Below are 12,011 nucleotides of genomic sequence, written 5' to 3'. Positions count from 1 at the left end.
AGGATCTTAAGTGAAGGGGATGGGGCCGGGTGGCTATGTTATCTATGAAGGGCTTAGGCATTACAATGGACATCTGAGGCACTACTATCATTGTCTACTACCTAATTAATATATTTGTTCCGCTACTTGTTTTCATGATCGTGGGTGTTAGCTACCAGCTGCTAGTCAGAAGTACCTACCTTGCGAGCTCGTATTGAAAGTCATCTTCCCGTGTCTCCCCCAGTGCGGGGGTGCCAAGAGGCTAGCCAGTTACGCAGTCAAGATCCCAAAGTCTTACCTTTTCTCTTGTATACGAGTACCTCAGGCTTCACCTACTCTATACAGGTGGTCAAGGTAGACCCGGCGATCCATCTTCCTACTTCTCTCCTTCTCTATTCACCCGTTGACTTTCCCACCATCCTCGGCGATACGGCGAGCGCGGGCAAGTTCCCTGGATCCCCCTCGTCCGCTCTCTCGACCGAGTGCAGCATGGCAAAAGCCGATTATGATGAAGTCGCGTCACCAGCGAGTGAATGCTAGCGGTTCAAGATACCGAGGATCAGACGCGCTTGAGCGATTCATGGCTCGCTTCGCACTGCCCTTACCTGACCTAGGCAACGGTGCGATCGTGCGGCATGATCTGGAGTCCGACCCATGTCCAGACTCGGAAGAACTCGAGCCCGTTTCTGGATAGAACCCACTGGGCTTCGCAAGCATCTACCCGCCAGTCCAAGGGAGAAAACATCTCTGTATCGCCGATTGGCTGTCCCCCGTGATGGTCCCCGATCTATACCGAACACAGGCAGTCCTAGCATGCAAGCTAATGTGGCCCAAATTGCGGAGAAGAACCAGGGGGATCTGGGCAGCTAGCGAATGTGCCTATCTACCAATACCCGCGTTAATGCTTTTCGCTGGCCAAGAGGTATTTTGATTCGGGCTTGACGACGTCGACTAATTGCACATATTTTTACACCCACCATTATGGGCGATTTCAAGCCATTGGGAATCAGTAAACATTTGAACCTCGGCATACCGATACGATGGACACATTGTCTGGCTGTGCCTGGCAGAGGCGGTGGGAAAAGAACGGCTATAGTCTTCGTCATGGGACTATATAGTCCTGGCTTCCTCCGGCTATGGCAGTCGACTTGAAATCAGTCCTCTCCGCAGTTACTACAGCGTCCGAATGAGAAGGCAGCAAGCTATGGAACCCAAACTCGTTGTTGTAGCACTCCTCTATGCCTTTTCCCGGCTCTGCTACTCCCAAGGCTTGCCCACTGTCGACCTAGGTTACGAGATACATCAAGCTATCAGCTTGGATGTTCGTGCTCCATACCAACAGTCCAGCACTGTGTGCCGTGCTAACACATTCCTAGGCGACCGGCCAATTCTACAACTTCAGCAACATCCGCTTCGCCCAACCTCCAGTTGGCGATCTTCGCTGGGCCGCTCCAGAACCCCCTACCGGACGAAACCCGGTCGTCCAGAACGGCAGTATTGGTCGGATCTGTCCACAAGCCAACCCAACCTGGCTCACACTGGGTTTCGCCAACTTACCCAACGTCGTGGCTGGCAACGCGTCAGACTTCAACGTTTCCCTTGCAGAACAACAGCTTCAGGCCACTCCTCCCGGCGCAGTTCCATTTGACAGCTTCCGCAATGGCAAATTGCCGCCGCAGGATCCACGGACGACCGAAGACTGTCTCTTCTTGGACGTCGTGGTTTCCAAATCTATTTTCGACAAGGTCAACAACGGCACGCTGAAGCCGGGACAACAGCGTGGGGCCCCTGTCATGGCGTGGTATGTATACTACCAAGCTATTTTCCAATCTACAAGACAACAACATGGATTGTCTGGTACTAATGCGACTCCAGGATCTACGGTGGCGGCTATACGATCGGTGAGAAGTCATCGGGGAACGACGTCCACGGCATGATGAAGACGGCGAGTCAGATGGACGGCCTGGTCTTTGTAGCCATGAACTATCGGCTCGGGGCCTTGGGGTTTTTGTCCGGACCGACCCTGCAAGCCGCTGGTGGTGTGTCCAATGCTGGCCTCCTCGATCAACGTCTCGCGCTGGAATGGATCCAGAAGTACATTCACCTCTTTGGAGGCGACCCGGACCGTGTGACCATTACTGGAGAATCTGCTGGAGGTGAGTTGCCCCCTGACCCTAGCCCCAGCACTCATATCCATGCCACATACTGTACATTGATTTTGTTATTATGTTTAACCCATACATCATGGACAGGTGGTTCGATCGAGTTCCAAATCACTGCGTACGGTGGACTCAAACCGGCGCCGTTCCAACGCGCTATGCCGCAGTCCCCGGGCTTCATACCTTCAACGTCAACATTCCTTCAAGAGAACACCACACAGACGTTTCTGAAGATGATCAACGCGAGCTCCATCGCCGAGGCGCGAAAAGTGCCCTCGGACGTGCTGATCAAGGCCAACGCGATGCAGATCGCCACGTCGAACTGGGGTACGTTCACATACGGGCCCGTGGTGGACGGGACCTTCGCGCCGGCGCTGCCGGGACTGCTGCTGAACGCGGGCTCGTCGGCGCCGAACATCAGCGTGTTCAACTCGCACTGCGGCAACGAGGGCGCGCTGTTCACGCCCCCGTACCTCAAGACCGAGGAGGACGTCGACGCCTGGTTTCAGATTAGCTACCCCGAGGCAGTCGACGAGGTGCGCGAGTACGTGCTGACCACGCTGTACCCGCCCGTGTACGATGACGCAACCAACGAGGCACACCCGTACACGTCGCTGCTGGAGCGCGTGTACCTCATGATCAGCGAGTCGGCCTTTCTCTGCAACATTGACTACACGAACCGGGCGTACGGGCAGAGCACCAGCAACAGCAGTAGTAAGAGCTACACGTACGCGTTTGAAATCGGCCCGTCCTTCCACGGCTGCGACGCCGGCTACAACTTCTACACGGGCCAACCGACCAACGCCACCACGGGCATGTTCGCTACCTACGCCCAGCAACTGCAGGACTACCAGCTGCGGTTCATCACGACGGGCGACCCCAACGGGCCAGGCCTCCCTGTCTGGCCTGCCGAGCGGGCTGGGAAAGCCAGTGCGAACCTCCTCACCCCCAAGGGGTGGAGCACCGTACCAGACCCGACCAGGAACCACAGGTGTGCGTGGTGGCAGAAGGGGTTGGCGAGTTGAATCCCTTCGCCCGTCGAAAAAAACAAAAAAAAAAACAAAAACAAAAAGGGTTATGAGGAAAAAGTGATGAAGAAAAAAGTATATAAAAGGGGGTCAAGAAATATAGCGTGCGAGGGTGATAGGGAGGAAGGTGCTGGAAGGATTCAAGTCGAAGAACAGACGACAGCGGACAGCGGACAGATTGTTCCGAGGGCATACCGGTCCCAACAACCCAGATACACAACATACATACAGACCCTAGGTAGGTCCGTATAGCTAGTACTCCGTGGGTATAGGTATATCGATATGGATATCGTGGAACAAGTATGAATCAATTAATCAATGAATGAATTTCCGGCCGAATTCCCCGCCTTCCTCCCTTCCTCGCTCCGCCTAGCCTGTCAGTCTGTCAGCCTATCAGCCTGTTACCAAGACGACGACGTAAATCTAGAGAGATGGGAGGCCAAGGACAAAGGACTAACTACGTAGGTACTATCACCACATCCTCCATCGATCCCTCCACCAAATCCGAGCCCATGTCCAAACTCAACCCCCCGAATCCGTCCTGTCCCCAGAAAATAACGCAGTACAAAAACCGTTTTCCTTTCTAGAAAAAACCAGACACCCGGTCGGACATGCACGTAAAGAGTCAATAACCTGAGACCCAAAGCAAGGCTCAAGTCTCACGGCTCTCGAGAACCCAAGAAACCGAGAACCAGAACTCGAGACTCAAAGAGCCAAGATTAACAGCACGGCTTCGTCTGCCATGTCCAAGTGCCGACTGCATAAGTGGCCGGGTTGAACAGGGCGGCCGTGTAATTCATGACCTGGGAGACGTCAAACTTTGTCGTGTCCATGGTCATCTTGGCGCCCGGAAGGACGCAGTCCTGCCTGGCGGCGCAGTAGGTGAAGAACTGGGTGAAGCTGTCCGGGTTGCCCTGACCGCCGACCGACTGCCGCAGGCCCTGGTCCTCGTTCTGGCCCGACGCGGCGCCCGAGAGGAAAAAGTAGGTGCTCCACACGCCGGGGACGCCCGTGTCGTAGGTCGTGACGGCGTGGAAGACGTTGTTGTCCTGGCCGAAGTGGCTGAAGAACCATTCGATCGAGACGCCGTACCGGCCCGTCGAGATGGTGTCCACCTGGTAGTATATCCCCTGCTGGGAGGCGCCGAGGATGTGCCCGTACGTCCACAACGGGGCCAGCGTGTACCCCGGCAGATTGCCGGCCGGGAACACCAAGGGTGCGGTGTCGCTGTTGCGCGAACCGGCGCTCCACTGGTTCTGTGTTGCGGCGGTGACGCCCAAGGGGGTGTTTGTGAACCAAAAGTTGGCCGTGACCCACAACTTGGCCTGGACTTGGTCAAAGATCTTCCATTGGATCCCGTACTGGGACGAGAGGTCCAGAACGGTGGCGTGCGACGTGTCGGACCAGGTGTTGAAATACGTGTTGGTGCCGCCGGGGTAGTCGCGGTTTGTTTGCGAGTTTGCCGCGATCGGGCCCACGGGGAACGGAATGGGCCTTGCGAGATACAGTTGTAGAGGTTGAGGATTCGTGGTGCTCCCGACTGTCGTGGCAAGCCACCGGCCAGAATGGGTGCCCGGTGTGTTGGTCATGTTGGTTGTAAGTTGAACCCCGTTGCTCACCCGCCCGAACAAGGTGCACAGGCCAGAACTGGTTGACCATGAAAAAGCAAAGCAGGGAGTACTCTGTCCTGCCGCTATGTCGCATTGATTTGCGCAGCTGTTATAGGTTGGCTGTGTCGTGGCTCCGAAGGGATTATTGCCTGGATTGGTATAATCGGCCTTGTACCGTGTTAGCACTCGATGAAGTGACTGGAGCGGTCCTGGATGCACACTTACCGCGCATTCAATGTCGTAGTAACGACGTTGGACTGGGTTGACCGAGACTTGCCCTCCTGAGCAATAGTTAGTTAACGACAGTGGGCTGGGAATATGCATGGACTCTACCTTCGTATTTCGACATGAGGTTATTGTTACAAATGGGATCCTGAGGGTATGCGAGCGGGAAGTTGGTGGAAGAGGCCTGAGAAAGATCTGTTGTCGAAGATGTAGAAACTGAGCTGCTCGCCCGTGTCGAACTGGTTGTGGTCGACGCTCTCGAAGTTCCCGCGCTCGATGAAGACGCGACGCCGGTGGCAGACGTTGTTGCCCCAGAGCCACCACAGACGAAACTCGGGTCATCATAATCAGTCATCTGCGGATACCCGGCATATAGCATCCGGGCACTGTTGAAAGTAGCGTTGCCTCGAGTCGCACAGGTCAAGGTAGAGTAAGGGAAACAGTTGTTGGTCGACCCTTGGCTCACTTCTGTCACCATGAACGTCACCCCAAGACAACTGTTCGCTCGAAGGGCATTGGCATACTGACACTGGTTGATGCAGTCAGTCAGGTCGAACGTCAGAAGCGGTTGCCCCGTTGATCCTGCGAATGCTGTAGCGCATTCTATTTCGAAGTTGGCATTGTTGCCGAGGAAATTATAGGAATAGCACGCAGGAGAATTTCCCGGGCACGCTGATGCTGATTCAGTCGGGGCGGCTGAGCAAGTGGCAGGCACATACGACGTTGTAGATGCGGTTGTGGAGGGCGATGCAGCAAGGGATGACGAGGGCGTGGAAGGCGAGGACACTGGAGCCTGCGTGGTCGTACTCGTAGGCGTGAAGATTGGATCGTTGATCGAGGGATATCCTGCATAAAGCAGACGAGCACTGTCGATGTTCGGGTTGGACATCGTCCCAGTTATGCCAGACAGAAGAAGGCAGTTGGGTCCGCTCCCGCTCGATGAACCAAGATAGCTTACACCCACACATCCAAATGGCAGTGCCACATTATAGTTTGTGCAGAAACCGACGCAGTTCTTGAGTGAAGTAGCCGTCGTCGAGTTGCCTGTCAGGATAGAACCCTGCAGTGCGGTTGCACATTCGACCTCATAGCAGTAGCCGTCGCTATTAACATTTAGTGCTTGATGGTTGTAGGTGGAGCATAGACTGGTCGTCGTGGGAGTTGCAGAGCAATAGGACACTGCAGTTGTGGATACAAAAGTGACAGTGGTGCTTGCACTGCTAGTCGGCGAGGGAGCCACCGGTGACAAACTCGATCGTGAGGTTGACAGACTCGTCGTAGCCGGACTCGAAGTTGACGGAGGACTAACACTGACAGAGATGGTTGATGAGGTGGGAGAACTTGAACCCGGTGAAGAGCTTGGAGGATTTACGCTGCTAGAAGGACTGAAAGAACTTCCAGGGGTGTTCGACGTGCTCGACGTGCTCAGCGTGCTGGACTGCTGTTGGCTGGTAGGTGTAGTGTTTGGCACAGACGAGCTGGCAGGGATAAAACTGAGACTCGTCTGGCTCGTCTGTTCCGCTTGGCTGCTTGTTCCTGCAACAGCTGATGATATAGAGGACTGAATGACATCCGGGGTGGTGGTGGTGCTTGGGAGATCCTGTTGCGTACTAGAAGTAGGTTGAATGAATACAGAAGTAGTCGGATTGTCCGATGGAGCTGACGACGAACTTGTGAAGGTGGACACGGCAGTTGTCGTTGTGGAGGTTGTAGAGATAACCGTCGACGGCTCGCTCGAACTTGTTGAGCTGCTGGAAACTCCCTCATCCGAAAAAACAATGTTGGGAGCATCGGGCTTGTTGACGACGATCGCAGCTTGTGCAAATGAATTGGCTCCCCTGCTAACAGTGCCAATGTCGAACTTGAGATGGCACGGATCCGTACTCGCAAGCTGAAATCTTCTTAGTTTACATAATGATCAGAGAAGGGCGAGAACTTACAATGTCAAACTCGACCGCAACACAAGGTCCCTGAGACCCAGGAGCAAACGAGGTACATGCATCAATGCACTCGGCGATATCAGAGGCTGCAACAGCATCGAGATCGAAGCCTGGAAGGTCGGTGTCACACAAAATCAGATAGTCATTGTTGACGGTGCCGTCAAATGGTGAGCGATCAAAGCAGTTTGGTGTCCCAGTCGTCGTCGGGGCTGGATATGCTGATATTGTTGTCGAAGAAGTCACCGGAGTGGAGGAAGACTCATGACTTGACGACGAGCTAGCCACACCGCTCGACGAGGGAGATGACGCTGAGGTGCCTGAAGGAGAAGAAGACGAATCTGGAGTAGAGGCAGTGGTTGACACTGAACCGACACTGCCAGACGTTGACGCTGAACTGGCTGTTGAGGACAGTGTCGAAGTTGATATGGTCGGAGTGCTGTCTGAACTTGACCGGGGCACGGACGTGGTCGAAGTGCTGATTGTGCTTGTCTGGGACACGACTGTAGCCGAAGAGGTAGTTGAAGGAGTTGAATTTTCCGTAGGAACAACACCGATTTGTACAACAAGACAGTCTTGTGGCGGTACTGCGTTGAAGACCACGACAAGAGTTGAGCCAGAGATGCAGAAGATTGCCTGTCCACCAACGAATACATCGTTTGTCCAGACAAGGACGTCGTTCTCTATTATGGAGAACAGCGTGAAGATCCGAGGCAACCTCTTCATGAGCGGTGTCTCGGGTGACGCCGCGAATGGCTGCGATGAAACATCTCCCGATGTCGACACATAGTTGCTCCCACTCGTCAATTGGCCAGAGGGTGAGATAGCGAACGAGGCGGCTTGCTCTATGTCATTTGTGACTGTTCCATTGGCCGTGAGATACTCGGGGAAGCCACCCAGGGAGAATGTGAGATAAACTGGTTCACTGGGGGTAATCCTGGATTGAAATCAGTCTTGTCGCGCCATAACCTGGAGCAGAACGTACGTCGGCGTCGCCGATGCGCTGCTCGTGGCGCTCGTGGTGCTTGAGGTGCTTGAGGTGCTTGAGCTCGTGTATGTCGCAGGACAATCGACGATCCCAATCGAGATGGTTGTGCCATAACCAGAGACAGGCAAGAAAAGACGCCACGCCACGGCGATGCCACACAGAACCCTCCAAGTCATCTCGTGCTTCTCCTTCCTTGCCGATCCTATAACTTACCTCAGATACAAGTACTAATGTCGCGCTGAGGACGAAAAGCATTGAAAAGCGTCGTGAAGAATTGTAGAGAGGCCCGGTGGTCCGTGTGAGACGGGCAGCGCGACTGGAATGATCAACACGACCAGCTCGGAATGTCCAAAAAAGGCTTATTCGCGTCATATCATCTCCCTTCCCCTGCAAAAGACATTGCAGATACGCAGAACAACCCACCTAGGTGCCACCTCTTCCCTGGCTCGCTTACTGTGCTGAAGGCTGAACGACATCCTGAATCCAAGACGTTGGATCGAGAGCTGCACTCGTGCAATGAATCAAGGGTGTTCCCAAGTTAGCAACTCACGGAGGTAGATGGGCTCGGCGTCTTGCGGATTCATCTCGCTGGATCTGAAAAAAGGAACATTAATAGAGCCGTGCCTTTCTGTGTTATCGTTGGTGCCGTGGTGGAAATGATGACAAGGCTGTACCATCGATGGAGGGAGACCTTACGTCTAAAGCGGCAGTAGTTATATTCTGTGGTTGGACAAAACTTGCCGCTGCTTTTGGTACCGTGGCCTCACGTGCTACTCCTGCAACATTGACTATGCCGGTATATCAAGGAACCGCGAGAGAAACATGGCAGCAGTAAGAATGGTTTGGTCAGTCCCTCATGAGGATCCAGGCCTCGATCCTGATCGTCAACAACAAAAGGCGGAACTTCACTTCGTCAAAATTCTTCGTCATTTCAGAATTCGTCACGGGCAAGTGGTGGATAAAGTTACATAAAGTCTCGACTATCTGAACATGTCGGATAGCTCGAGTCCTCTTTTGCTCCAGCTAAATACCAGGCTGCTGGTATCTCAAATAAACACAGATTCTTCTTAAAATACTGGTCCAGGGCCTAAACAACGGCTAATGCCGACAGCAACCTAAAAAGTCCCAAACATCGTCTCCCAATAACATAGCGTGGCTGACATATTTTCGGCTCGTCACTCAACCATCATCACATGAGTATAGAATCTCGTCGACCTTGAATGTAATACCATCCCTCAATACAGCCCGACAACCAAACGCCAAGGGCCGGTGTTTTGTATCTTGTTGCCTGCCAACCATACACATAAAGTCCAGCCACCAAAATCCGAGTAGCATCTGCCAATACCATTGTTCGCTAAAGTTCCAATAATAGCAAATGAAGACAAGTCAAGAGAAGGTTCGCAAAACGGAAGCATTCAAGGGGATCCCGGGTTGCCGTCTTCAACCGTCACCCAGATCATTCCTCCAAGTGATTGCGCCGTCCTCGCCTGGCTTGGGCTTTCGGTCTTCGTGAATGGGAGAAATGGTCATCGTCGAAGCATCTTCAGACGCCGACGTAGGCTCAGAAGAGTAGACCCACTTGGCCGCTGCAGAGGTCGGTGGAGAAAGCACGGACGCTGTTCGTGGGTTGCTCCCGTGTGATGCTGGTGAGATGATTCGGCTTAAACTAAGTCTCGGGCGGGATTTCCTGGCAGATCCGGTTCCGCCTGGGGCTCCAGATACCGGATCAGTGCCACTCACAATGCCAGAGCCCTCCAAGATGTCTGCCTCAGCGGCGGGAGAAAAGCCAAAGCTCACAGACTCTGTTCGAGGGGTTGCAAAACCCGACATGCGCGAGGTCATCGTCATGGTCCTCCCAGGATCAGCAGGTGAGTGCAGAATCGGATGACGAGACGTTGAAGAGAAAGTCGAGTCCGCATGTGCGAATACACTGTTCGCTGGCGAATAGATTTCGTCTGCAGAACGCTGCTTGGGACGGTTTGAGGGAAACAACCAGGAATGGAAATTCGACCGGCGCGTCATGGGGTCTTTCTGGCTAGGGGTGATCAGAGACGGAGAGACTGCAGCATCCTTCTCGGATTCCGAGAGAATTGGTCGTTGATACCGGTTGATGCCCCCCACGCCTTGAATGAGACGCCCGGGTCGCCGTCTCACCAATCCACGGATCTCGCCCTCTCCCAAGTCGGGAGTTACAGCATTTGGCCCCACGTCTCTCTTCATAGCTTCAACAAGCGACCAGCTCGACCTGTAGATGCCGCCTGTCGTCTGTTCTCCGGGGATGCCATCCTGAGGACGGTTCAGGTAAGTGTATAGCCATAACGCATAGGTTCCAATTGCCCATAGCGCGAGCAGCAGTGACGTAATGAACAGGAAGAGGAACGAGAAGCCCCAGTTATGCCACCTCGAGTATCGGCAGGACGCATTGTCCAGAACATAGGAGAGCGGATAGGTTTCGTTATCGTACAACCAAAAGGTGAAGTCTGTCAGCTGCGAGACGGCATCCAATGCCCCAGGAGCTGGAGGGGACGACATCGAAAAGGTGGTCAGATATGTTGTTAATGTGGACAGAGCAACGGGCGAGTATGAGGTCGTGATGTTGAGCGTTGGAGCAGCAACCGTGTACTTATGTCCGTCAAGGGTAATGTTGCTTTCGGTGTGGTTGTCCGCGTTGAGGCCATACATGCTCACATACTGGACAACATGCCAGAATGTTGTGCAGTTGGTAGGAACGTATTCCCAATTGACTTTGCCGTGGCTCGAGTTATCACTGTCACGCCGGCGGCTGCGAGTCTTGCCCGAGTATGGACTATCGCTATGCTTGTAGTTGCCGCTATTGCCGTCGTCGTCGTCGTCGTCGTCATCGTCATCGTCAAGAAATCCTTGCTTAACACAGGTATCGCCCACCGTAACATACATTGGCCCAGACATTCCAAGTCGTTCCGCGTCGTTGATCGCAAATTGGACCACCTGAAAGTTTGCCCACTGGATGGACTCGTTGTCATAATCGGTCATAACTGCGCTGATATCGCTGCTATAACCGGACATGGCCGTGATTAGACTTGAAAAGCTGAGGACGAACAGAGAGCTCAGTATGATCCAAACCATGATCAACCTTGCTCGCCAACCTCGGTTCGTCATCAAGTCAACGGCCAACCGCCCTGTCCTGATCAGGCTTGGAGGCACGAAAGCCAAGGATTCGAAAGTGTTGTAAGAGACGGGGGCTTCGCGCATAGCCAAGGCCAAATATTGAGACGAGACCTGGAAAGTAACCACGGCCAGGAAAGCCTGTCCTCCGCGCCCAACGACAATGTCCCACACGATATCGATGAATTTTGCTGTTGAGAACGCCATTTTCCCCCAGGAGACGGTGATATAGAAGAATCCCGAAGGATCCCAAAGGCTAATAGATGGTTTGTCATAGGGTGTGAACTGTCCATTGAAGTTGCAGTGGGTGAAGGCATTTGATACCCAGTAATCGGCCTCAAAGGCATACCATTTTGGAACTTTGGTGACGAGGGCGAAGAAGATGATCGGAAGGGAGAAGGCGACTAATACTAAGATGTGTTTGAGGAAAGAGAGGACTTTTGGACGCCATGGCTGTGAAGTTGCAGCATTGATGTGACAGTGGTTGTAGTTGTTGCTGCTTGACTGCTCTTGCTCGCGCACGACGTTAGATTGACTCTTTTGTACACTCCATCTCCTTAAGTTGCTCCAAGATCTGGGAGCCGTATAGTGCGCTCCATGAGAAATTTCGGGGGCACCATCTAAATGAGGTTGCGTCGGAGTGAACATGCTATCTCGCAGACTGGTGTTCGCGTGGTCCGTCACGGGCCAGCTGTTGCGCCTTCATTCCTGGACATTCAGAGGTGAGAGGAGAAGGGTTCGCGGCCGGGGTTTATAGCAGATAGACAACTTCAGAGGCTGCACATTCGGGGTCGAGTGTAGTGAGTCGACAGGGAACAAGGCTGGAAGTGGTTTTTATGCGGAGGCGAAGGAAAATAAGACGTATCAGATCAGTGGAAGACCACGGAGACTCTTAAACCCCAAGCGCTGTTCAATAATCACTCCGAGCAATCATATGCAGG

The 12,011-nt window shown here is 53.5% G+C and overlaps 3 protein-coding genes across 3 annotated transcripts; 1 reads left to right on the top strand and 2 right to left on the bottom strand.

The window, feature by feature from the left end:
• Positions 1-1,183: 1,183 nt before the first annotated feature.
• AYO20_08470 (hypothetical protein) lies at positions 1,184-3,163 on the top strand (the record flags this gene model as incomplete). Its single annotated transcript, XM_022646747.1, has 4 exons — positions 1,184-1,300; positions 1,356-1,780; positions 1,855-2,135; positions 2,232-3,163. 4 exons carry the CDS (start codon positions 1,184-1,186, stop codon positions 3,161-3,163), a joined length of 1,755 nt encoding a protein of 584 aa, XP_022497295.1.
• Positions 3,164-3,885: 722 nt separating this feature from the next.
• Positions 3,886-8,102, bottom strand: AYO20_08469 (hypothetical protein; the record flags this gene model as incomplete). Its single annotated transcript, XM_022646746.1, has 5 exons — positions 3,886-4,944; positions 5,002-5,057; positions 5,110-6,892; positions 6,942-7,875; positions 7,924-8,102. The coding sequence occupies 5 exons, from the start codon at positions 8,100-8,102 to the stop codon at positions 3,886-3,888; spliced, it is 4,011 nt and encodes a 1,336-aa protein (XP_022497294.1).
• Positions 8,103-9,366: 1,264 nt separating this feature from the next.
• AYO20_08468 (hypothetical protein) lies at positions 9,367-11,718 on the bottom strand (the record flags this gene model as incomplete). The annotated part of the gene is made up of 1 exon (XM_022646745.1): positions 9,367-11,718. One exon carries the CDS (start codon positions 11,716-11,718, stop codon positions 9,367-9,369), a length of 2,352 nt encoding a protein of 783 aa, XP_022497293.1.
• Positions 11,719-12,011: the final 293 nt, after the last annotated feature.

The sequence above is a fragment of the Fonsecaea nubica genome (assembly GCF_001646965.1).
Source record: "Fonsecaea nubica strain CBS 269.64 chromosome Unknown Scaff67, whole genome shotgun sequence".
In the NCBI taxonomy this organism is placed as follows: Eukaryota; Fungi; Ascomycota; class Eurotiomycetes; order Chaetothyriales; family Herpotrichiellaceae; genus Fonsecaea; species Fonsecaea nubica.
Note: the sequence above shows the minus strand (reverse complement) of the source record. Positions and strands in the feature narration are given on the sequence as shown.